This window comes from Lynx canadensis, chromosome E2 (assembly GCF_007474595.2).
Source record: "Lynx canadensis isolate LIC74 chromosome E2, mLynCan4.pri.v2, whole genome shotgun sequence".
In the NCBI taxonomy this organism is placed as follows: domain Eukaryota; kingdom Metazoa; phylum Chordata; class Mammalia; order Carnivora; family Felidae; genus Lynx; species Lynx canadensis.
The window spans coordinates 27,984,473-28,010,734 of NC_044317.1; the positions used below are offsets into that span (position 1 = coordinate 27,984,473).

A 26,262-nucleotide genomic window follows, 5' to 3' on the forward strand; every position below is an offset into this window, starting at 1 on the left:
TGACCTACAAATGAAATTTAAAACCTAGGGGACTAAGGGCATAGTACTGAACTCAAACCAACAGAAGGGAGTTCAAGTCTGGCATATCTAGCCTTTGCAGGCCTTAGGTTTCCCCATCAGTGAAATGCAGCTGACAATAGTATACGCCTGAAATAGTTACCAGAAACCCAGGAAGTGTTTAGTTCAGTGTCTTTTTTTTTTTTTTTTTGAAGTTTGCTTATTTTGAGAGAGAGAGAGAGAGAGAGAGAGAGAAAGAGAGAGCACAAGCAGAGGGCGGGCAGAGAGAGAGGGAGAAAGAGAATCCCGACCAGGCTCTGCACTGTCAGCACAGAGCCTGATGTGGGGCTTGAACTCATGAACCTTGAGATCATGACCTGAAGCAGAACCAAGTCGCCCGTTCAACTGACTGAACCACCCAGGAGCCCCCTAGTATAGTGTCTTGACAAAATAAATGTTCAGTAAACCTTAGCTCTGCCTCCTCAATATTAGCTGGGCTAAAACAGAAGACAGGAATTAAAAACTTGTCTTTAGTGCCATGATTCACTACGCCAGCAGGAAACACTTAAACTAAAGAAAGGAAGAAAAGTAAGGAAGGAAAGGGAGAAAGAGGATAGGTTGGGGGGGGGGGGGAGTGGAAATACAACTATTTAAACTAGCGCTACTCAAAGTGTGGTTGAAGGAGCACCAGTCCCCAAATAGGTGGTGCCTGGTCTGCAGCAGGTAAGTACAAAAACAGAGAATAAGCATTTAGAACTTTTATAGCAAGCTGATGGAGTAATTTTATGTCTACTGAATTTAATTAGAAAAACTAAGGCTTATCCTTTGCATGTCTTTTATTTCTTTTTCTCCTAGTAATTCATTTGTACTGTATTTTTCTAAGAGCATCTCTCAGCCTAAGACAAACTCATTTGGGAGGCACCGATTCAGTAAACACCTTCCAAAAGAAAAACACCAACCACTATACTTCTTCGCCGTGAAGACCTCTGGGACAGTTTGGGACCCCGTCACAGAACTAAGTGCTACTGTGAATGCCCATGAACCAAGGATTCCCAGGTCCTGCGCTGGTCCTATCTAATACAATATGGGAGACTGATATGCACCGTGGATAAGAGAAAACCTGGCAGAAGACAAAGTGCTCCCAGATAATACCACACCAGATTATTTTGGTACCTTGAACAAATCAAGCACATTATAACCTTCATGGCCATTTCAGCCTGTCCCTAAGATAGTGACAGCATTTTAAAATACACAAACTTTTTTTTTTTTTTTTAAGAAAAGGGAGGAATAGAGGAAACTCTCCCTCATATCCTGCTCATGTCACTCAAAGAAAGAGACCAAATCAGGTAGTAATAATAAAAATCAGTCAGTAAATCCACCCTCCCACTTGCATTCTGCTGGCCTAATCCTCCCCTTTGTTTTATAAATTAAATGAATTGCCTGGTGCTGGTTGTAAATATGTTCCATATGACCAGACTTCTTTCTGTACAAGTTCTTGGAAGCCGTGTCACGCCCAGCCCCGCGCAGCAGCCTCTGGGCAGTGCTTCCAGGGCTGCGGTTCTCTCAAAAGCACAGGCAGGATTTGGCTGATGGCATCTCAGCCTCACAGCCACTCCACGGTGAGAGGCAAGGCCTCGCCCTTCCATCCTCCAAGATAATTAAAGTGGCGTCGTTAGCGTTGCAGACCCGGGGCTGTCAGAACTGAGGGCCTTAGTCTCGGCTCGGCTGCCAGCAACCTGAGCTTGAGGGGCTCACTGAACCTCTCCATATCTGAAGTACAAGATGGAAGCCAAGCATCTGTGAAACGGGGGAAAAGCTTAAAAAGAAAGCAATACATACTAGTTCTGAGAGCTCTGCAGCAAAAGAAATTCTAATACAGGTCTTGTCCGTGAAGGATGTTGCCCAGACTTTCTCCCAGCTTCTTCTGTTCCTGGTCCCCGACAAACAAACAAAAAGAAGCAAAACCAGGGGTCTCCCCTGTCTGAGCTCCCTCTCACTTCCTTCACAGAATGTGGATTTTTAGTGGATACAGTAGGAACCTGGACCCCAGAGTTTTGTAACCGAAGAACCACACTTTGCAACTGATAACAATGGAAGGAGCCACATCAGGCTACCGGCCTGGAAAGCTTCAGGTCGAACAATCCAAAACGGAAGTAAGCGATCACAGGGTGCCGCAGCAAGCGGATCAAAGTGATACACAGGGTCAAGGGCTGCCATTTGAGAATGACGGACTGGTCTACAGTAATGTGTTCGATAATCAGTGAGGTTTTAACTCCCATTTAAATTACACTCACTCCAGTATCAAATAGGTCAGCAGATGAAAAGACATGCCCATTTCTGGTTCCTGAAACCAAGCAACTTTTAAAGACACCAGACTGAAGATGACAATATATGCTCCCCGTCTCCACAGTGCTGGGGCATCAATAGATATCGGCAGGTTAAGAGACAGCTCACGAAGGAGGGAGGGGATGACTCAACTCTGGTTCAAAGGCACCAGGGCCTGGCCAATATTTGAAGTGCTCTATTAAATTCTTAGATAAATATTTTAGCCATGGGCTTCTTCTAAAAACACTTCTACAGAACCATTCCAACTTCTTTCTTCTTTAGTTGGTAATTGATATTCCCTTGCTCACTACAGGATATAAGAAACCTCTGAGAAGACAAAGAAGCCTGTCATTTCCTGCTTGCTCAGAACGCATTCAGCATCCATTTACTTGCTTGTTCTGAAAGCCCTGCATTCAGGAGTAAGTGTGAATGGATAAGTAAAAAGGCTGAAATCTTATATCCTTGGCTCACATAAAAGCAGTTTTTCACATTTTCCACAGACGACGCCTTTAACACCCATTTTTATTCCAAAGTTACCATTTTTAATTCCATTCACAGGATACTTTAATGTAATTGCATACTTTCCACCAGACCACAATGCCTACCTTTTCCCTTATCACAGACAGGCAGAAAAATTAAATCATTTCAGTACTTACCCCAGTAATCAGGATCAGAATACCTAATTACAAACACAAAACAGGATGGCATATTAACCAGCTTCTGGGAAGACACTATTTTTTTCTTTTTTACATGTTTACTGGTTTTTACCAGCTCTGAGATTTACCCTGGGTCAGGATCTAGCGACAAGGAATAGCAAATATGTTTGTTAAGTGGGAGTGACGTGGACACTGCAGTGTTCACACAAGAGACAAAGCCTGGCACCATGACCGCCCTGAACAAGAAGCTGAGGCACAGTGAAATGGAGGTCTTTTCCATATGCAGTCTGGCCACTGCAACTGAATGCTGGCCTAAAACGTACCTGGTGTTTGTTCCAGGAAAAGGTTTCTCTCCAGCTAGCAGGGCTTTGGATCCCATGAGAATTGGATTCATTAGCTAGTGTGAACCCAAGACATTAACTATAGGTTGTTTGATTTAAGTCCAGGATAAGCAGCTGTTACAAAGCTGCAAAAGGGCAAGATTCAAATATCCATTAAAGTCCTCTAAAAACTCAAAAGAAAGGTTACCATCAACTTCCCACTGACTCTTTTAGGGGCAAGAGGAACATAAGCAAGGAGGTCAATAAAGACAAATGCTTAACTAAAAACCTTCACGCTCTTAGATTCTCTTATATTTTTATATTACGTGAGAACAATTAAAGAGCAAGATCTCATTCCTTCAGGGTGCCATCGATTCAAAAATTCTAATCATCCAATGTGGGCTAGATCACCACCACAGAAAAGCCTGCTCAGGCATACTAACAGCTGAAACAACAGGGGAGCTAGGTATATTTTGCCCACTTAAAACATTTCTCAGGACTGTTACACAAATTATCAGCATGCAAACAGATGCAACTCTTAATGAACGAACCCCATCTCTTCCTTAAATTTACGAAAGCAGCTCTGGTCAGACCTGTCCTCGGTATACACGCTCAGTAGTTTCAATTTCTAGAAACAAATGAAAAGGGCTACTTAAAAATAATCCCAGAGTTCAGATATCGTTCATCCCTTCAGACTGCACCTTCCCGCAGTTGGCTTAAGCGAGGGAAAGCTTACCACACTTCTTCCTCAATATTAATATTTTGCCAGTAATATTCCTGAAGAGCTGCTATTAGCACACTAATCACTCTAGGCAAGTCTGACCCTCTTTCCAACAAAACAAACTGCCACAGGATTTCTGGAACCAATTCCCCACTAACAACTTGCCAGTACTACAAACACACAATTAGTAAGCAACACAACCACTTTTCTGCTTAGCTGTTATATATAGCTCCATTTAAGCAGCGGTCTCTTAATTCCGAAGATATAAAATTAAAAGATAAACCGGGAAAATAACAATTTAGGTGATAATGGGTTACACAAGCAGTGATTCATTTTTATACTTACTAAAGCTATTTAGTTTCTTCTGATTATTTAAAAAACATAAGCTAAGAGTGGTCTGAGCATACTCTACATTGCCAAGGCCAAGGGCAGAAAAAGGAAGGAAACAATGAATATTTTATTATGGATGCAATGTGGTAGGCAAGACAAGTGTCTGACAAGTGAATTATTATTGCATCATTAGCCTTGTAATTGATAAATCAGTTTCTCTGGCTCCAATTTTGATACAGTTATTTTATCCACTATTTAAGACTTCATTTTCTCTTTACTCATACAGGGCAGGACAGATTTCCATCTGGAAATTTACACAGATTATGAAGAACTTCCGTACAGGATCCTTCTTTCTGCTTTTGTTTTTTTGGGTTTTTGTGTTTTGGGTTTTTTTTTTTTGTTTGTTTTTTTTGTTTTTTGGTAGAAGGATCTGAATAGATAAGAATCACTTATGTAAGATCCAAATGGACTGCTAAATTAATTCGAACATAAGCTCAATTTCTGTTTACTTTGTGGGGAAACATTTGGAAAGTTTTGGTTTTTTCCTAGGCAATAAAACGGACACACTGCATTTGTAGGCTGTGGGGAGAGATCTGAGAAGGCCGCGAAAGAGGCGCACATGAGGAGAGCCTCACAAGTGAGGCCTCGGACATTTCAGAGGCACTACTCTAGGCTAAAGACAGGTGGCTGAAGTCCAAATATACACATGCACACACATACCCACACATGCATGCATGCACACACACAAGGCAGCTCCTTCTACTGCAGTGTGCTACCACCGGCTACCACTGCAGACTCTGGGTCTGGAGTTCTCTCTTGTCCAGCAAGAAAGCGGGATGCAGGATTAAAAATGCGAGAGAGGCTAACGTCCAAGAGGAGACAAGAGCCCCGAGTTAAGGGTCCTTGCTCTGTTTCTGCTAGGATCAGAAGACACAAACGTGGTGATGGGTGTGCACAAAGAGACAATGAAATAATGAACACTAACTCATGGGTGTGAGGGAAAAGGGGGTTTTGAAGATAGGTGGTGTTAAGGGTTTGGGTTAATACAAAAGAAAATCCTGGCGCTAGGCGGGGGGTTACTTACAGCAGAAGTGAGGCACCACCTCTGTTTACCTAAACAGGTCTAGGGGACAAGAAAGACAGAGCATGCTACCTCAGGGTCAACAAGGCACCTTTCTTTTGCTAACTAGCTCTGCTCCGGGCAACTTCGCCCTGCAGCAGTCTATAGCCCTATTTACCCATTTACCTAATTTGGTCCTTCCTTCCAGTGAAAGCAGCTTTCTGCTATTGTACTAAGTTGGGGGGTGTTTCCACCCTGAATACCTAATCTTGTGTACCTCATCTTGGATGTTTTCATCCTGAGATTCCCTATTCCTATACCTTTGTCCCATACTGGAGGCCTTTGCCCCACTTGTCCTATACTGGGGGCCTTTGCCCCGTTTATCTAATCTTGTTTACCCAAACTTGGGTGTGTACATCCTATGGTTGTCTAATTCTTTATGCCTTGTTAACCCATTGGTGTAAGCTCAGGGAATTCTTAAGTTTATTCCCCACACTGCAGTAAAGTATCACAAGTTAATCCGACTGATACATACTCCAAACACTAGTATGTAATGCTTTAGAAAAGTAAACTGTTTCTATTTGAAAAACGTCTCTATAGATATCTCTTGGGGTGCCTGGGTGGCTCAGTCAGTTATGCATCTGACTCTTGATTTTGGCTCAGGTCATGATCTCACAGTTCATGAAATCAAGCCCCATGCAGCATGGAGCCTGCCTGGGATTCTCTCTCTCCCTCTCTGACCTTCTCCACTCACGCACACTCATTCACTCTCTCTCTCTCTCTCAAAATAAATAAATAAACTTAAAAGAAAAAGAAAGAAAACGGAAGATGTTAAAACACATTGGAGCGTTAGTCTGTTTGGAAAGAGTAACTACTATTAAACTCTGAAGTCAGATAGGGGTCCTCCCAAAGGCCCCAAAGAGAATGATGAGGGCGAGATCAGATATCTGGTTGAGGTCTGCAATCACTGGAACAACTAGCAATAGATGTCTTAGCCCAATATTCCATACAGCTATGAAAGAATTAGATTTGATGATGTTTCATTAATTACGGTTAATTTAGTCTTAAAATTTCTGGCACTGTATGTGTAGTGGGTTGACCTGTGTCCCCCCACCAAAAAGACATGTGTAAATCCTAACTCCTAGTCCCTGTGCATATGACCTTATTTGGAAATATGATCTTTGCATATGTGATTAAGATAAGGATCCCAAGATGAGATCATCCTGGATATAGGATGGGCCCTACACCCAATGACTGGTGTCTTTATGAGAGAAAGGAGAGGGAGACTGGACACAGAGGAGGAAAATCTTGTGGAGATGGAGGAAGACACCGGAGTTAAGAAACAGCTTGGTGCCACCAAAAGTTACAAAAGGAAAGATTCTCCCCTACAGCCTTCAGAGGGAGCATGGTGTTGCCAACACCTTGATTTCAAAGTTCTAGAGTCCAGAACTGTGAGAGGACAAATTGCTAACGTTTTAGGCCACTAAGTTTGTGGAAACTTGTTGTGACCGCCCTAGGAATCTAATACAATAAAGTTTAGCAATAACATTATTATATTTTGGTCCCATGCCATTTGGAAGTAATAGAGCCTAATGCAGAGAAACTGCAGCTCCCATTTTTATGGCCAACTCAGGCAATTTCCACACAGCCTTCTTGAAATATACATGTAATTTAGTGAAAAGCCCACAATATAACCAAACTGTGTAAATTCGCACCTTATTACTATATAATACACATCATCCATGGTACATTAGGTCCGTTCAGATCATAGTAAAGATGTGCAACCTGCCCTTGATATTTTTCTTCCAAAGACAGAAGTGAGCACGTGGATCTCTGTGAGAAGGCCTGTGCTTGCAAGCACCACGAAGTAACTTAGGACAGAGCAGTACGGTCATCGCGGTGCCCTGCTCTGTTAACAGCCATTGCTCTTCACCTCTATTACACAAATATGCAGGCTTCTTTATAACCATTTCCAAAAAAGAAAAACCAATACATATTTTAAAAAATTCTCCTAGCGTTAGCCATACATATAGATTTAAGTAAATTTTTTTAATAGGTTACTTTTGCTGGCCACTACAGTCTTTTAAAATTGCATTTTCAGTGCATGCCAACATCATCAGTCGTGACAAACCACCAAACAGCAACAGTGAAAATCCTCTATTAATTTCACGCTTTCCATGAGAAACAGAAGGAAACAGAATCAATGTTCATCAAACTGAAAAGGACTACACACGTATCTATATGTATATCTACACATGGGGAAATGCCTTTTCAGGCTTCTAAGTAATATAAACAATGGGTGGTACAAAGTCCTCGGACAGCATCCATCAAAGGATCCTTCAGCATTTCCCTCTACGAATTTATAAACTGACATAATAAATTCACTCTGACTGATACTCGGCATGTGGGATTAAGATGCATTCGCATCGCAAAAACGGCACTGGTTGGAAAAATTTATACACAAAAGTCCATTAGGTTTATGGTATGTGGACTGCATCTCAGTATGTTAAGGGGAGCCGGGGTGGCTTAGCCGGTTAAGTGTCCAACCTCAGCCTAGGTCATGAGCTCATTTCATGAGTTTGAGCCCCAAGGTGGGCTCTGCACTGACAGCTCAGAGCCCAGCTTTGGATTCTCCATCTCCCTCTCTCCTTCTGCCCCTCCCTCATGCCCGTGCACACTCTCTCTCTCTAGAATATAAATCAACATTTAAAAAGATAAAATAAATAAAGCTGTTAAAATAAATGAGAAAAAAAGTCTGTCAAAAAGTACATCTGGCTTTTGTAAAAGCAAAAAACTGAAAGTGACCAAGTTGACTCTTCTTGGAACACCAACAATGCAATGAGAAGGATTAAAAGAAAGAATGCTCCGTGTTCAGGGTGAAAGCTGACTTGGCACTTACATCTAACTACTAAACAAGAAGTGTACTTCTTGTACTAAACAAGAAGATACTGTATGCACAGGAGGCTTAAGTACAGGTGGGGTGAGCCCCACAATACAAAACTTCTAACCTCTATCAATACTAGAACCATCTCAGATTAAGCCAAGGCCTCAGCCCTTTAAAACTTAAATTGAGTTCTCCTTTGCCTTTGTTGGCAAGAAGATGAAATCAACAGAATATTTTGAAAATCGTAAGTCTTAAATCTTTAGGTCTAGATCATCAATTCCCAATTCATCAAAAGTTCTCTTGGATTGACCATTTTGCATTTTTGGAGCTATTCTAGAAAAGGCTTGAGGTAAAATTCTGAAATGGAAGCACGCTTCCTCTCAAAGTTCAAAGATTTCCCAGTGGTGCAGGACCAAAACTCTTAGCCATGCTCATTCCAAATTAAGAAACTCTCTTTGATGTGACCGAGCATCCACTGCTGGGAAACCATCTAATGGGGGTGTTGAAGCAGAGCGTTCATGCATTAAACAGAAGGTTAGAAGATCATCATGACTCGATACATTTATAAACCTGTCATTAATATCTCAAATCAAAAAAATGGAGTACCACATCAGAGGGAATTCATGAAGTGCATTACTAAATGTGCTGAGTACTCCAAATATGTATTACAGATATGTTAAAGAACATTTAAAAGCTGGTGGTTTAAAAAAAAAAAAAAAACTTCTTTGGAATTTTAAACATTAAAAACACACACACAACCTTATAGCGAGTGCCACTTCTTCCACACTATTAGGGATTCTCTTCAAAATATATGATTATTCAAATTAATTTGAGCTCTATCCCTTTTGCCCACCTCATCCCTGTTATAAGTATCGGTTTATAGAGCATCAAGCAGTAAAAGAGAAGGGACAAAAAGGCACAGCTAAAAATAAAACAGAAACGACAGTTACACACACATGCCATTTTAAGATTACATGGAGGGGCGCCTGGGTGGCTCAGTTGGTTAAATATCCAACTTCAGCTCAGTCATGATCTCCCAGTTCATGAGTTTGAGCCCCACGTAGGGCTCTGTGCTGACAGCTCGGAGCCTGGAGCCTGTTTCAGATTGTGTCTCCCTCTCTCTCTGCCGCCCCCGCCCCCTCCACTCTCAAGCGCACACACTTTCTCTCCCTCGCTCTCTCAAAAATAAATAAAACATTAAAAAATTTAAAAAGATTACATGGAAATGAGCAGGCATCTATAAGGTGACAAGCAAATATGATTTAGTACACAAGATTTAAAAAAACTGAAGACTATGGAAACATATCAATAACAGGAAAAATAACATCTATAGTTATTTAACTCAACACAAACACAGGGTTTTCAGTTACTGAAATGGAATAAATGCAGTAGAACGGTGGCCATTAGATGGATAAAAATAGTTCTTGGGAAGGATAGTGGGTAGAGAGTATTAATTCAAACTGAGCCCAAATAATAACACAATTAGTACCCATCTGTACAATGGTTTGCCTTTGTAGAACCTGCATCCTTTCATTTCAAATGTGAATCAATGATTAAAATGGCAGTTCACTGTCCCTTCACTCTAACATGAATGCAGCCTCCCAATTCCTCAAAACTAAATGAATCACAAGGTTTTCCTTAACAATCTGTGTGTGTGCGTGCACACACACGCACATACCAGTTTCTGATTAGATTAAAACAGCAATCAATTATGCCAGTGGCATGTTAGGTTAAATGAGACTGGAGTGCTCTATTAGACCATTTCCTGGTGCCTCTAATGCAGCCAAATACTTCCTAGAAATCGATGAGTACATTTCAGTAAACAGTACTCTAAGTTTTCCCCAGCTCTTTGCCAACCAATACAAGTAAGATGTAGAAAAGAAATGTGGAAGACAAAGAGTAAAATTATTTGAGATCCAGCACAGAAAGCAAGAGAAACTTATAACTAATGTCTCTGTGCCTTGGATTAAGCCGAAGGAAGGAAGGAAAATCTGTTCTCATAATTACAATAATCTAAAAAGCACAGGTCAGAATTGCTTTCCTAAATTCAGCCTCTCAGAGCACTCTGAAAGTAACCGATGTTCCCCACCACATCTCCAAAGCAGAGTCTCCCATTCTCTTAATCTCTAGGGAAGAGAATTAACAAAGAAATCTAAAATTCCTACATCCTCTGGACAACAAAGGTCCAGGGCCTTCAGCCTGGTTTGCATGCTAGGGTTCCACCCGCACCAGACCTGGCACCTGGCAGCTCTTACCTGAATGTCTGTATCCTTCACAGGCTCAAGAGGCTCAAAGGTGGTGGCTGCACTGAGACTCTCCAAACGCTGGGAGATGTGGGATATGTCAAGTCCCCGAGACCCGAGGAGAACTGACCTACATGAGCATACAGGGCAGGGAGAAAAAAGCAGGATTAGGACATCTAATATGCTTTATAAAATATTAGAGAGTAATTTTTTTATTCAAAACCTCCTAGGTACAGCCCAGACACTTTTATATGGTTTTTTTATGCCTTTCCATAAAGATCTATCACATGGAATAACAGACACGGTATTGTATCTGGTAATAAGCGATAGTTCTGATCATGCCTGAATTACACTAAAGAACTTGCCAAAATAAAATGATAGAATATCAATAAAATGATAGGCTAGACTACAAACATTTTACAGCAAAGTAAATCATGAGGTAAATGCTAGTCTCAATCCCCATTTTACATACAGATGGGGGAACTAAAGTGCAAAGAGGTTGACTGACTTATCCAAAGTCACAGAGCCAGGAAACGGCAGAGCCAGGTCATCAGGCTCCAGAGCACAAACTCTTACCGCCATCCTGTATTCACAGTGTCTGTAAAGACAGATTATAGTGAACCACAAATTTTAGAAGCTTCAGGAGTAACCCAGTAGAAACTTTATTCATCAGCTGAGAAAACGAAGTCTGGGGCCATCAATGATTTGCAAAGTGCAGTCAAACCCAAATCCAAGGCTGGTTCCCCATGGCTTCTCTTTAAAAGCCAAACACTAGGGACACCTGGGAGGCTCAGTCGGTTGAACAATCGACTCTTGATTTTGGCTCAGGTCGTGATCTCATGCTTCGTGGGACAGAGCCCCACATCAGGCTCTGTGCTGACGGCACGGAGCCTGCTTGGGATTCCCTCTTTGCTCCTTTCCTATTCCTGTGCAGGTGCGAGCACACACTCTCTCTCAAAATAAGTATTAAATAAATAAATGCCAAACGTCATATCTATCACATCTTCAAGCTCCCTCTCTGTTGCCCAGTCCAATAATACAGGAGCCTGTCACCTAATAAATGCTTTTGAAGAGAGATGGGAAAAATATGGCTGGTTTCACTTCTACTCACCTGGGGCAATGTAACAATGGAAGAGTTGTTTGTTGTTTGTTTTTTTTTTTATAAATCACAGTCTTTCTAATATCTAGAACACTCTCTGGAAGAAAGAAACTTAGAATTGGATGCTTAGACCATTTCTCCTGGATGATGATTTAGTACCCAAAATCCCACCGACAAAGTTCATGTCCCTTCTAACTGAGAAGAAGCTAGACCCCTTGGCGGCACAAATAACCCTAACACTTATAGGGGTGACACCTAAGATTTCCAGTCCTGAACTAACAGACTTACTGGAGAAGAGAAAGGACTCCGTGTTTATTTCTATTCTTCTAAGTACTACAGAAATAGATGGTGTGCACCCAGAGGGCTCCCCACTGTAGATTTTTGTCTCTTCCATGTTAGAGGGGTTAACTAGAATGCCATCTCTGAGGTTTCTCCTCCAGGCTACCATGTCAGATAGGCAATCTTAGCTCTCTTCTAATAATCCGTAATAGCTAACTTTCTAATACAGCAGTTCCCAGCCCTGGCTACACATTAGAATCACCCAGGCAACTTTCCTCCCAATGATTCTGAGTAGTGCTGGGTGAAGCCTGGAGCATGGCTATCAGGGTAACACCCTCCTTCCTTTTATAATAGCTTTACTCAGATATAATTCACATACCATACAATTCAATTGGTTTTAGTGTATTCATAGAGTTGTACAACCATCACCACAATTTTAGAACATTTTCATCACCCTCCAAAACCCTAGCCACCAGCAGTCATTCCTCATGTCCCTTCCCAAACTCCCCACAACACTTGGCAACCGTTCATCTATTTTCTGTCTCTACAGATCTGCCCTATTCTGGACATTTCATCTAAATGAAATCATACAATACATCCCTTTTGCGACTAGCTTCTTTCATTTAGCATCACACTTTTTCAAGATTCATCCATGTTGTAACTTGTATCAGCACTTTATTTCTTCTTATAATTGAACAGTATTCCATTATATGGATACATCACATTTTACATTTATGTATGTATCCATTCATCAGTTGATAAGACATTTGGGCTGTTTTCACTTTGAGGCTATCATGAAAAATGCTGCCATGAACATTCAAGTACAAGTTTCTGTGTGAATATATGTTTTCATTTTTCTTGGATATATATACCTTGAAGTAGAATTGCTAGATCATACAATAATTCTCTGTTTAACCTTCTGAAGAACTGCCAGATGGTTTTCCAAAGCAGTTATACCATTTCATATTCCCATCAGCGATGTACAAGGGTTCCAATTTTTTGTACAACCTCACCAATATTTATTACCTTTTTGAATATAGTCATCTTAGTGGGCCCTCCTTTTTAAACCCTTATAGAAAAACACGGGGCACCTGGGTGGCTTAGTTGGTTAAGTGTCCAACTTCGGCTCAGGTCATGATCTCACAGTTCGTGGGTTCAAGCCCTGCATCAGGTTCTGCTAACAGCTCAGAGCCTGGAGCCTGCTTCAGATTCTGAGTCTCCCTCTCTCTCTTCCCCTCCACTACTCGCACTTTCTGTCTCTCAAAAATAAATAAATGTTAAAAAAAATTTTTAACTTATAGAAAAATAATTTTAAATACAAAATTAAAATAGTAAACTTCCTTGTACCTATTATCCAGCTTCAACAATTAACATGTCATAGCCTACTCCGTTTCATGTGAATCCCTACCTACCTTCCTCTTTCCACCACCCAGATTATTCTGAAGTAGATCTAAAATACTCCCCAATTATTTCATAATTTAAAAATGCGTGGCTTTTTTGGAATGGGATACAAATAAGGGTCTCTGCTTGTGAATGACGATATGCTTCCTAAATCCTTTTTAATCTACAGGTTGTTCCCCCATCTCATTTTTTTTCTTACAATTTCTTTATTGGAGACTCTGGATTATTTGTCCTGTAGAGCAGTACAACTCAGACTTGAACTGTACATGTGAATCACCTGCAAAGCATATTAAAATGTAGACTCTGATTCGGTAGGTCCGGGATGGGGCGTGAGATTCTCCATTTCTAAAAAGCTCGCAATCCTGTTTACCTATGGGACTACACTAAAAGTAGCAAGGGCGTAGTTTCTCCCGTAACAGGTTTTACTGACTGCAACCCCACATGCCATTTAACATGTTCCTCCAGCCTCTGTGTTTCCTTTAAATTGAAAATAAGCTCTAAAGGTCTGATTGGATTTGGGTGGCATTATTTTTTGCTTAGATTACTTGAGATTTTGATCAAGAAGTCTGCAATGTCTGGTTATTTCTTTTGGAATGTAGGCAGATACTGGTGATCACTGCTGAGAGTCATTAATTCCCAAGGGGTTGCAAAATGGTGGTATTCTATTTTTATCAGCTAGAATATTTCCTTTCAGAGAAACTCTCTTCATCCACTATGGTTACTCTGAATTAGGAGATCGTTCTCCAGCACCCTCAAAGTGACTGATGAGTTTCATTTTAATGTCATTATGAACTCATAGATATTCATAGATATATGAACTGGAATATATTAAACACTTATTGATGTGTTTCAATCCATTGTAGTTCTACCCTTATGATGCTCAAATTGTCTCTTCAGCCAGTAGAGACCTTCTGAAGACGGTTTCTGAGTTCTTTTGACACGACTCAAGTAGACCTTCATAACTTCCCTCTGTTTGATATGACGAGGTGTCTCATGTTCATCTTACACAGACCTGCCCCAGACCTGGAGTCAGCTAACTCTCCAAAGAGCCCCAGCTGCTTTTATTAAAAAATGGATTTTAGGGGCACCTGAGTGGCTCAGTCAGTTAAGCATCTGTCCGACTCTTGATTTCAGCTCACATCATAATCTCACAGTTTCGTGGGTTTGAGCACCAAGTGGGGCTCTGCACACTGACCGTGTGGAGCCTGCTTGGCATTCTCCCTCTCCTGTCTCTCTGGCCCTCCCCTGCTCACGCTTGGTTTATCTCAAAATAAATAAACAAACAAAAAAAATAGATTTCAGAGGCACTAGGCCTGCTCACTGCTACACTCTTTCTAGGCCTTTTCCATAAGCAGAGCTAGACATGAAGTTTTTACTTCTGTTTCAATTTTCTTAAGATAGATTACATCATGAGTTTATACTGATGCTTCCAATTTAAAATTTAAAACACAAAGTTTGGGGTTAACTTCACAGATTTTCTATCTGCATCTCCCACACTAAAAGTTCCAGTTCTCAACATCACCACCCTAACTACTTATTTGCTTTATCCTATACTATACACACAACAGTCCCAAAACAGCAGTAACAACACCTCCGACATGATGACTGAAGACAGATTATGATATCACTTGGAACTGTTCCTTTATGTGTGGTTATGTCACCAACTGGGTTAAGCATTTACTTTCCTTTTTTAGGAACTCCTTTTTTGAAATTTAATTTTGTCTTATAATAATGTAAAATATTTACACGATTCCCAAGTCAAATTTATTTAAAAAAAAAAAAAAGTCCCTGTTTTCTCTACTTTATTCCCTCCCTTTCCAGTAAGCAACCTTTTGTTTGTTTACTTTGTGTATTAATCATGCCTTTTTATTTTCTGTATCTGATGCTCTCACAACTGGGGCCTTGCTGACATTGGAAGGACGGCCCCTCCCAAGGTTAGCAAATTCCAAGAGACCATGAGCGCAAATTTCAAACGTGAACTAATGAGTCCAGAGTCAATACCTCACCACCTCTACTGGGCCACTAATCATCCCACCAACAGTATAGGGCAGTTTCAACTTTTTCCACATGCTCAACAGATACTATGGTCTGTCTTTGAATGATAGCCATCCTAATGTGTGTGTGAAGTGGTATGTTGTGGTTTTTTTTTTTTAATGTTTATTTATTTTTCAAGGAGAGAGAGCATGAGTGGGGGAAGAGCAGAGAGAGAGGGAGACACAGAATTCAAAGCAGGCTCCAGGCTCCAAGCTGTCAGCACAGAGCCCAACATGGGGCTTGAACTCACAAACCGCAAGAACATGACCTGAGCTGAAGTCAGACGCTTAACCGACGGAGCCACCCAGGCGCCCCAGTATGTTGTGGTTTTGATTCGCGTTTCCCTGATGGCTGGTGATGTTGAACATATCTTCATTTGCTTGTTGACTGTACATCGTCTCTGGAGATACAGCTATTCAGATCTTCTGTTCATTTTTAAATTGGGTTGTGTTTTTATTGTGTTGTAAGTTTTTAACAATATTCTGGATACAAGTCCCTTGTCAGATAAATAATTTGCAAATATTTTCTCCCATTCTGTGGGTTTTCTTTCTTGTGTCCTTTGAAGTACAAAATTTTTTAATTTTGATGAAGTTCAATTTACCTATTTTTTAATCGGTCACTTGTGCTTTTGGTTTCCTATCTAACAAGGCTCTGCCTAACCTAGGGTCAGAAAGATTTAGACCTATGTTTCCCTCTAAGAGTTTTAAAGCTTTAGCTCTTTACATTTAGGTCTGTATTCCATTTAGAGTTAAGGTGTCCAACTTCATTCTTTTATATATAGATACTCAGTTGTCCCAGCATTATTTGTTGAAAAAAACACTAGATGCTCTTGGCACTCTTGTTGAAAATCAGCTGATCATAGACACATGGGTTTATTTCTGGATTCATAATTCTATTCAACTGTCTGTCCTTAATGCCAGTACCACATGGTGTCGATTACGGTAGTTTTGTCTGAAGTTACAAAATTGAAACTATAAGCCTTCCAACTTTCTTCTGCCTTTTAAAAATCTGGCCACTCTAGGTCTCTTGTATTTCCACATGGATTATAGGATCAACTTGTCAATTTCTGCAAAAAAAGCCAGCTGGGATTCTGATAAGGACTGCACTGAATCTGCAGATCAATTTTGAAAGTATTAACATCTTAATAATATTAAGTCTTCCAATTCATGAACACTGAGTGTCTTTTACCTGCTTTCTTAAATAAGTAAGAGTACTGTACATATTTCTCCACCTTATTTTCTATTTTACTTGGCAATATCTCCTGGAGTCATTCCATAGTAGTGTACATTCTCATCCTTCTGTACTACTGAAAAGTACTCCATTACGAAGACATACCACATCTATCCAACCAGTTCCCTATGGACGGATGCTTCAGTCATTTCCAATTTTTGCTATCACAAATAATGCCACAATGAATATTGCTGGGCACACGTCTTTCATAGTTTTGCCAGTGTATCTTTGGGATGGACCCTGGAAGGGGGACTGCTGGAAGAGGGACTGCCAAATTCTGTCCCACAAGTGCCATATCTCCACCCGCGGTATGTGGGAATGTGCCCAATGCCTAGGCAATTTTAAGGTGTACAAGGGTTGACAGCCTTGACATGGAAAACCTAGCTATTAGAATAGTCCAAAGAGAAAGGTCCCATCTGAGGGGGTAGCACCCACAGGAACTGTCCAGTCACAGGCAGAAGCCTTGATGGGGAAAGGGAGATGACTGAAAACTGAGGAAAGGAGCAGGGAATCTAGGGTAACAAGCGGCTTTACAAATAAAGGCTGTACCAGAAACTTCTAGCTTGTAAGGCTAGAAAATCCAAAGGCTCCCTGCCTTATACCTGCCCCAATTTCCGCAAACCAGGCAGCTTCTCCTGAGCAAAGAACCACAGAGGCTGGAGTCAAACACTCTAGTCCCAGAAGAGGAGGACAAAAGGTGTTCTAGGAGCACACGGGGAATAGAAACAAAGTCAGGAGGCCTGGGTTCAAGTTTTACCTGTCACTACTGCCTGAAAATCTTAGACACATCAGTTTTCCAAGCTTCATTTTCTTCCTGTCAAATGTCAAGACAAATCTCTGCCTCTCTCACCTCTCAGGCTCGTGACCATCAGCCAGGAGAACGCCTATGACAATTCTTTGGGAACTGAAAAGTGCCACAGGAATGGGAGAGATTCGTACTGACCAAGCTGCATTTGAATTCTGGCTTGGCCCTTGCTATCTGACGTTTCTCAATTATAAAACAGAGATAATAAACACTTATTTCACAGGGCTATTTTAAGAAGAAATTATATAACGCATGTAAAGTGGTTGGCACAATGCCTGACAAAGAGCAAGTGCTCAAAAAGGTTGCTTAGTGGTATTACCTCAAGTAAATTTATAATTTACTGAGAAACTGTGGGCACATAAATGTGCATCTATGCTTTGCATGAACATGGAGAGAAGTGTGAAAGAATAAGCAAATTAATAACCCTGGTTACTCTGGGGATAAAGTTAAGGACAGAGAGTGATTGCTGGCTTTCTCTTTGTACAACTCTAAGTTGTTTGGCTTCTGAATCTGACTGGAAAAATCCAGTGAGGCATCTCTGATGGGAAAGGAGGGGGGATGAGATTGAAAATGGGTACCCAGGGAGGGCTTCACAGATACTGACGATATCTGTGTCTTCACCGTGCAACGTGCAATTCATTTTATTATTATTTACACGAGGAGTCAGCAAACTTATCCTGTAAAAGGCAGACAGTAAATATTTCAGGCTCTGCAGGCCATACGGTCTCTGTCATAACCACTCAACTCTGCTATTGTAGCACAAAAGCAGCACAGACAATACATAAATAAGTGTGGCCATGTTCCAATAAGACTTTAACAGGCAGCGGGCTGGATCTGGCTCATGGATCACAGGCTGACAACCCCTGATTTACACCTTTATGTATGTTATGCATATTCTTTGTGTGTGAAGAAATTTAACAATTTAAAAATATCAAACACACATGCAAAAAAGCTTTCAAATCTGTTCCCTGAAATGAAAAATCCAACAAAGTATATTTAAACAAATGAATTCAGCACAGAACAATTCAATCTTAAATCTACAATTTAATCTGAACTAAAATCTTAAAGACACATTTTCTTTCAAAATTTATTTCATGTAAGAAAATGTTTCCTACTCAGTTCTCTTCTCTGCCTTCACCCTGTACTAAAATATTCACATCACACTTTATGTCTGCCTATCAAGGTGGAAAAATACAGTCATCAGCCCTTTGGTTTCTTTTTAAGCACCTGCCCCACCCTATACCCATTCTTTCAATGTTCCAACTTCCTCCTCCCTAAAATAATGAATTTAAGGTAGAAAGAGATGAGGAAGAATGGAAATTTACAAGAAAGAGAGCATGACTGATAATTGTTACCAAGAAAACATTTTCCCTTTTTGCTCTTAATAGGCTGTAAAGCTGATGCAATTAAATTATAACTATAGCAACTCAGCTGGCATCACGGTCTTTTCGCTCCCGCAGCATCCCTGCACACAAGCACAGAGCCTGCGTGCTCAAGACTGAGGGTAACGGCAGGCGATCAGCAGCAACAGTAAGGAGCCTGCAAGGAGGGCAAGTAAGCAGATCTGTCTAAAGGCTGGCGGGGGTGTTGGCAAACAGTGCAGAAGAGCACCTGGCTGGATGGTAAAATATTCCTGCCAGAGTTCTTCTGACTTGCCTTTACCAAAACCAATGGAATCAAAACTAACCAGCATTTTAAATAAAAATTCTGGGAGACCTACAGAATCTCCACAAAGTCCTTACTAACTCAGCGGAGCAGCCGAAGCACTCAGCTTTCAAGATTAGTTGGGAGAAGAATGTAGCACTTATACTCACTCCTGTGACATTTGTTACAAACCCAAAATAACATCCTCATGGAAACATCAGTACTTGGGTCTTTCTCAAGTTCAAACAATGAAGACTGAACAGACGATTAACGATTTCCCACATCGCCCACACAGAATCTCAGTGATTTTCCAGACCCACCAAGGTCACAAGTAATAGCACCCCTCCATCCCCCCATGGCCCTTCCATCAAGGCTCTGGAGTCAGCCTTACTGGATTTGAATCCTGGCTCAACACTCACCAGGTCTGTGAACTGACAGTTACCTGCCCTCTCTGAGCCCTAGCTGCTCAACTGTAATGAGGGGACAAGAGCCCTAATATTCGTTGAGAGGATTAAGTAAAATTTCTGACACAAGTAATCAGGAAACCACAGTTCTTATGGAAAGCAGCAAAGTTTTGTTTTGTTTTGTTTTTCCTGTCTCCCCAAATTACAAGCTCCTTGAGGGCAAGAACCACATGTAATTCATGGCTGTAGCGCCAGAAGTGGCCCAGGACTGGCTGGTGGTGCCCCAACCCCCGACTGTGCAATCAACAGCCGGGCGGATGCCGTGTGGCAGCAGGAGCCACTGGCTGGACAGCCAGTCAGCACTTTTCTTCAGCTGCACTCTCTTGGGCCCGCCTACTTTCCTGTTCTATGGGCAACTGGCAGGCACTGCACGTGCAAGGCCTCGCAGAAGCAGCTGTTGGGGTTGCCAACAATGACCAGAAAGAATCACCCCTCACTCGAATGGCTTTTTGTCACTGACAGCCCATCAATTTCTTCTGAGTGCTCTCAAAAAGTCTGCTCATCTCGGAGTGCTCCCTGGCTTTGAAGGGAACACTTATCTGTGTAACGGCATTTACTAACTACGGGAGCCGGTCATAAATACGACCCCGTGGTCAGCAAACCCAATCAGGAACTACTGAAACGGGCTTCTGTGTGATAAAACTCTTCACCTTTTCCCATCCTAATCATCTCTGCCTGTGATACGGGACCATGGCTTGGTCAGGCAGACAGGCTGGAAAACCTGGGGCAGGGAGACAGAGCAAGGCTGCTGACTTGTTTACAAAACCTCTTGAATTCCCGAGAATCTGGCTTGTGTCTGTCATTTACAGACTGCATCCTAATTCAAGGAAGGAAAGAATCGGATCCTGCCCCTGAGCCACCCAGGAGCTGTGCTGCCTCCCCACCAGTACTCACGCCTTGACATCTGCTGTCTCCTGGGACGTGCGTGTGAGGGTGCGGGAACGCAGGCGCTCGCCCGCCTGCTGGATCTCCTGGAGGTTCCGTTCCACATGGGGAAGCTCTGAGATGCCCTCAGTCTCCGCGGCAAGCTGTTCAGCTTGCTGAAGGAGCTCACCAAACCCCTCAGTATCCATTGGAGATGCAGATCCTAGATGGGGGAGGAAAGAGACCTAAATCAAGGGAAAGACAGGCTTCGAATGCTGCCTGAGTCTGTTACAAGCTAAACGGAACACGAGGACTTTTTGTAAACAGACAAGGAGACAGCTCATCAACAAGCAGGATTTGTTCCTGAACAGAGCCCAAGAACAGGCCTGACAGAGAAAATGAGTCAGACTGTGAAGAAATAGATCATTTCTGTGCATATTGACAGCCCCAAGATTGATTTCTGCCACGAGAACAAATGCAAAGATACCGAGCTACAGAACAGAATTCCTGCCTCCTTCCACAGACTCAAAGCCAACAAGGAAATGGAACCACGGTGGCCCCCGCTGGGAAGGCTAAAGAACAATCACCCTGGCACCTCCTATTCCTCCACCTGTCTTAGAAAAACCCCACCATCCACAGACGGCAGGGCAATTTATGAGGCCCTTATATCATATGATTCTCAACAACTCTACGAGGCTCCTGAGTAGACAGGAGAAGCAAGGCCAGTCCACACAGAGCTCAGTTCGGTGCCCTGAGCACTCTCAGCTGCAGTGTGGCTGGACGAACACAGGAACACAGGTCTCCTGACTAATCCCGTGTCATTCTCACACACCTGTTCCTCCACTAACCTAAAAGACAGTCTTAAAATTCATGTTCAAGAGTCCATTCACACATTCTTTCACTTACGAGGTTACTGAGAGCAGAGATCCATGTCTGCTGGTGATAGATGATATTCAGGATATTAGACTCCATTGTTACAGTACCTACTACTTTTAGAAATGCCACTGTTACTAATAATTGTGTTAATATAAATAGCAGCTGGCTTCTAGATCACAAATATTATTAACAAGACCACCTGTTTGTCCAGCAGTTGACAGAGAAAAAGTCCTATGAACAGTGTTACTATTTAATGGATATTACACCTTTATGAATCTTATACATACTGTACATCCCTTGCGTAAGATTCTTGAACAAGAGCATGTTTTTAACTCCTACTGCTATTTGTATCAACAGAACGTAAACAGTATCACTATCATTAAAAAAAAACTTACACTGCTAAAAGACTGACAAAATTATTTATTAGAAAATATCTTTAGGGGCGCCTGGGGGGCTCAGTCGGTTGGACATCCAACTTCAGCTCAGGTCATGGTCTCGCAGTCCGTGAGTTTGAGCCCCACATGGGCTCTGCGCTGACAGCTCGGAGCCTACAGCCTGCATCGGATTCTGTGTCTCCCTCTCTCTCTGCTCCTCCCCCACTCATGCTCTGTCTCTCTCTGTCTCTCAAAAATGAATAAACGTTAAATTTTTTTTTTCAATCTTTAAACAGTAGCCTTTGTTGATCATACTTTTCTTCTTTGTTTTAAACCCATGGCTTTCACCGAACCTTTGAAATGCCACTAGTCTAGAATGGTAGTTAAAACGGTAACGTAATATATAATTATATCTAAGCTATGAAGCACAGGTTAATGTTAAAAAGGCATGGTTATCACCATAAATCCACAGGAGGAAAATGAGCATTTCTTTCTTAAATGGACATTAAAGGATATTAAATTTATAGGCAAAGGCACAAGGTTAAAACAAATATGGCTCAGTTGGGGTAAACATAAAAACACTTCGGTATTCTTTAATCTTTAGGCAAAAAGTCATATACGTGCTAACTCTTTTTCCTAAAGTTTCTAGATAACCATTGTTTTGTTTTGAACCAATGAAGTGAGGCTGTAATTGGCCATCTCTACCTGTGGGAAAATGGGGATGGCAGAACAAGGGGATGGCAGAACTTTCTTCTGTTCTCGGGGACAGAAGAAAGAAACAAGAGTATTTTTTTTTAAATATATATTTATTTATTTTGAGAGAGAGAGAGAGGGGCAGACAGAGGGAGAGAGAATCCCAAGCAGGCTCCGCACTGTCAGCACAGAGCCTATGCTGGGGCTCAATTTCACGAATCGTTGAGATCATGACCTGAGCTGAAATCAAGAGTCAGACACTTAATCGACTGAGCCACCCAGGTGCCCCTGAAACGAGTATTTTTAAACAACGGCTCCTGTCTGATAGAGAAATGTTTTTCCTCAGAAACCAACAGGGCCAATGACATTCTACTAACTAGCAGAAACATGGTCGCTCACCAGAAAGGGAAAAGAAAAGTAATATGCCGCCAATTCCCCCCACCCCTTTTTACTCTAAGATAAAAATAATTCGTCTAACAGAGCCAAGGAGTAGGAAATACTTTTTTTCTTTCATAAGGAAAATCTTGTAGCTCCTTTAATAAAGAACTGAATGAAACAAACTTTTCTAAGTTTAAGACAGAAGGAAAAGGGGTACCTGGGTGGCTCAGCTGGTTAAGTGTCCTATTTCAGCTCGGGTCATGATCTTGCAGTTAGGCTCTATACTGACAGCCCAGAGCCTGGAGCCTGCTTCAGATTCTGTGTCTGCCTCTCTTTCTCTCTCTCCCTCCTCTGCTTGTGTTCGCTCTCTCTCTCTCAGAAAATGAATAAATATTTTAAAAGAAACGAATAAAAAAGGCAAAAAAACAGGAAAAATACATCTAACATTTTGCATCCACGTCGGACAAATTCAGACAAAGGAAACGCTCAACTTCTCAAATGACGTGCCCCTACAAAGACGTAGAATGATGGATATGAGTGTAAATAATAAGTGCAAAATAAAAGTCACATTTTACTTTAATATGGCCTCAAAAATAAGACTTTTAAAAGTTAACAGAATTATTTGACCATGATAAACTAAGAGCTGAATCTCTAAAAGCACCATCTTAAACTTAATATGTCTAAAGCTGAGCTCTAATCTCTTGTTAACAAAACGCGCTCCTTGGCCTTCTCTGTGTGGAGCCACCACTACTCAGCTGCTTGGGCCAAAATCTTTGAAGGCCTCCATGACTCATCCAGGCCAACAAAGCCTTTCAAGTCTACCCACAAAATGCACCCAGAATCTACCTCATCCCACCACCTGCACCCATTCAAGTCACTATCACCTCTTCCCTGGCCTCCCTGCTTCAGCCCTTGCCTCCTACAGTCTAGTTGATCCTTTCAAAGTCAGGCCACATCCTTCCTTTGCTTAAACCTTTTGTACAAAGTGAAGCCCTACAGAAGCAGCCTCCCTTCCTCTTACCTTCCAGACTTATCTCCAGCCCTGTCCCCCTTTCCTTTCCTGGGCTTCAGTCCCCCTGGGGCCCCTGTGCTACTCCCCCAACGGGTCAAGCACATTCCTGCCCTAGAGCCTTTCTACCCCTTGTTTCCTCTATCTAGAATGCTCCTCTCCCAGATTCACTCCTGACTGACTCCCTGTCTCTCTGTTTCAGCTCAACTGTCACCTGGCCTTTGATGCCAACCTGGAACAAAATATTTAGGAGCGCAAGCTGCAACTGTCCCTAGCACTCCCCCATCTGACTGTCACCCCTGCTAGAACATAAGCTGCACAAGGACAGGGATTCTGTGTGTTTTGTTCTCTAATGGATCCCAAGCTTCTAGAACAGCACCTGGCACATAGTAGGTGCTCATTTGTGGAATGAATAGTTTTATTCTTCCATTTGTGGAGAGTCTGTTCTTCTTGAAGGCTTCCTGCACTCTCCTGCCAAATCAGCACCCACTGGCAAGCAAAGACCAGAGCAAAAACATTCCCTTCCGACTACCAACTGATACTTAACATTTCTGAGGCTGCACAGCATAAGGCAGTGACAGTATAAATGCCAGGAATTCAGATCACACTTGGTCCAGACTGGTACTTTCCCTCTAAGTACCCAGACAAAAACCAGTGGAATTTTAGAAGAAACAGCTCAGTTTTCAGGTGAACAGAATTCCAAACCAGAAGAATAAATATATAGAAAAAATATCATTATTCAACTTCAGAGTTGAAAATAAGCTTGTTCCACGTCTGTCTGAGAGAAAAGACCTATATATTTAATGCCATATTTGGGAAAAACTGGATCTATCCTGCATTATAACTCAACCAGTGGATATTAATTTATAAAAACGTTATGAGGGCTTCCAAATCTATACTGCGATGTAGTCATCATCCCATCCCATTTCATTAAAAATTTTTAATTCACAATTAATATCATAAATATAAGAAAAACTTTATCTCTTCCACAAAATAAATATCAAGTTAGCCATAAAATAAGTGCGTTAAACCAACCAAATATCCATTTTGACTCAAGATACTGAACGATGATCAAGCAAATAACCTTACTAACCTTGTCCAAGAGAGAACTGGGGGTAGGAAGGGACAAAGTCCAAGCTTTATGTTGGGAAATCTGGCCAAGACACATGCAGAGACTGGATGCCAGCTGTATCCTTGGTGAGGTATGGAAGAGGGAGACAGGAAAATGCCACACAGAGGACCCATGGAAGTGGAACGTCGAACAGTCAAGGCAGCAAAATTGGGGCTGGATGGGAAACGGCCAGCAAGGACAAAGCCGCAACACCAGGGCTCCTCTGTCAGCAATGACTGAGCCTGATCAGGAGAGGAATTTGGAAACACTGACAGGTGCTTCAGAAAGCATCGCAGGATACCAGGGCCCTGAGAATCAAACCTCTCCCATGCTTCGTAGCAGAAGTCTTCCTGAGTCTCCACAGACCTCCTCAGACACCGGCAACCAAAAGTTTTAAAATGAAAGGCTACCTTATCACTGCTATTAGAAAGCAAGACTGGTTACTCTTGGGGGGGGGGGGGGACAGAAGGGAGGTTTCTGAGAGGCTAATTTTCTGGTTTTTTTAAGCTGAGTGCTGCTTAACAGTGTGTTCACTTTGAGAAAATTCACTGAGCTGGACTCATGATTCGTGTACTTTTCAGACTGTGTATCATACTTCAATAAAAAAGTTACTCCCAAAATGAAAGACAACAACCCAAGGTTTTTCAGAGGCCACAGTAGGGCACCCCACTATATTAGAAGAATGCTCTTAGTGCAAAGTCCCTGTAATCCAGATCTCTTCACCACACCTAGAGGATGCTGAAAAAATTAAGCAGAGGAAAAAATTAGAGCCCACAGCTTTATAGACAGCTCTTCCCTACAGGTGAAATCAAGGGCTGAGCGGACTTCCATCTCAAATTAGTCAGCACTCACCTGTCACTCGCTGCCCAAAAACTGTCCCCTTCTGGACACATACACATCCTTTAGCAAGAGGGAAAAAAAAAATCCCCAAATTGCTTACAGGATGAGATGAACTAAATAAAAAGGCAGAGCAAAAATGCATCAAATAATTTCAGTTTATTTGCTACTAAGATGTGTCTTAATTATGAAAAATATGGTGATTTTTACAATTGCAATATAACCATGTTAAATATTTAATCAAGCCAGAAAAGAGTAGTGAAGTATAATAAAAAATTTATTTGGTCTTTGTCTCAGTTCCTGGCACAAAGCTCCTAAAACCCTTGGAATATCCTGAGATTGGGAGTCTTTGCAACTCACAAGGAGCTCCACCTGAACACACTTGAGCTTATGTTAATGAGGTGACTTGGGGATGGGGCATCCTGGACAGCCTTGGGATGGGGCCAGTCACCAGAAAGACCAAACGATTAGAGGGCTGGAACTCTCAGCCCCGGCCACTCTACAAAAACTCTTGAACAATGAGATCTGCTGAGCTTCTGGGTTGGTGACCACATGCTTGGAGGGTGGTGCCTGGCTGGCAGTTCCATAGGGACAGAAGCTCCTGTACTCAGGGGCCCTTCCAGACCCC

General features: G+C 41.8%; 1 protein-coding gene across 1 annotated transcript in view; it reads right to left on the reverse strand.

Annotated features, from left to right (window-relative positions):
- NUP93 (nucleoporin 93) overlaps window positions 1–26,262 on the reverse strand; it is a 103,559-nt gene that overhangs the window by 63,952 nt on the left and 13,345 nt on the right. The window contains exons 2-3 of the mRNA XM_030298431.2: window positions 20,387–20,579; window positions 10,549–10,666 (exon numbers count right to left, since the gene is read on the reverse strand). Coding sequence (XP_030154291.1) covers window positions 10,549–10,666; window positions 20,387–20,565 — 297 coding nt within the window. The 5' untranslated portion in view covers window positions 20,566–20,579. The remainder of the gene's footprint in view (window positions 1–10,548; window positions 10,667–20,386; window positions 20,580–26,262) is intronic.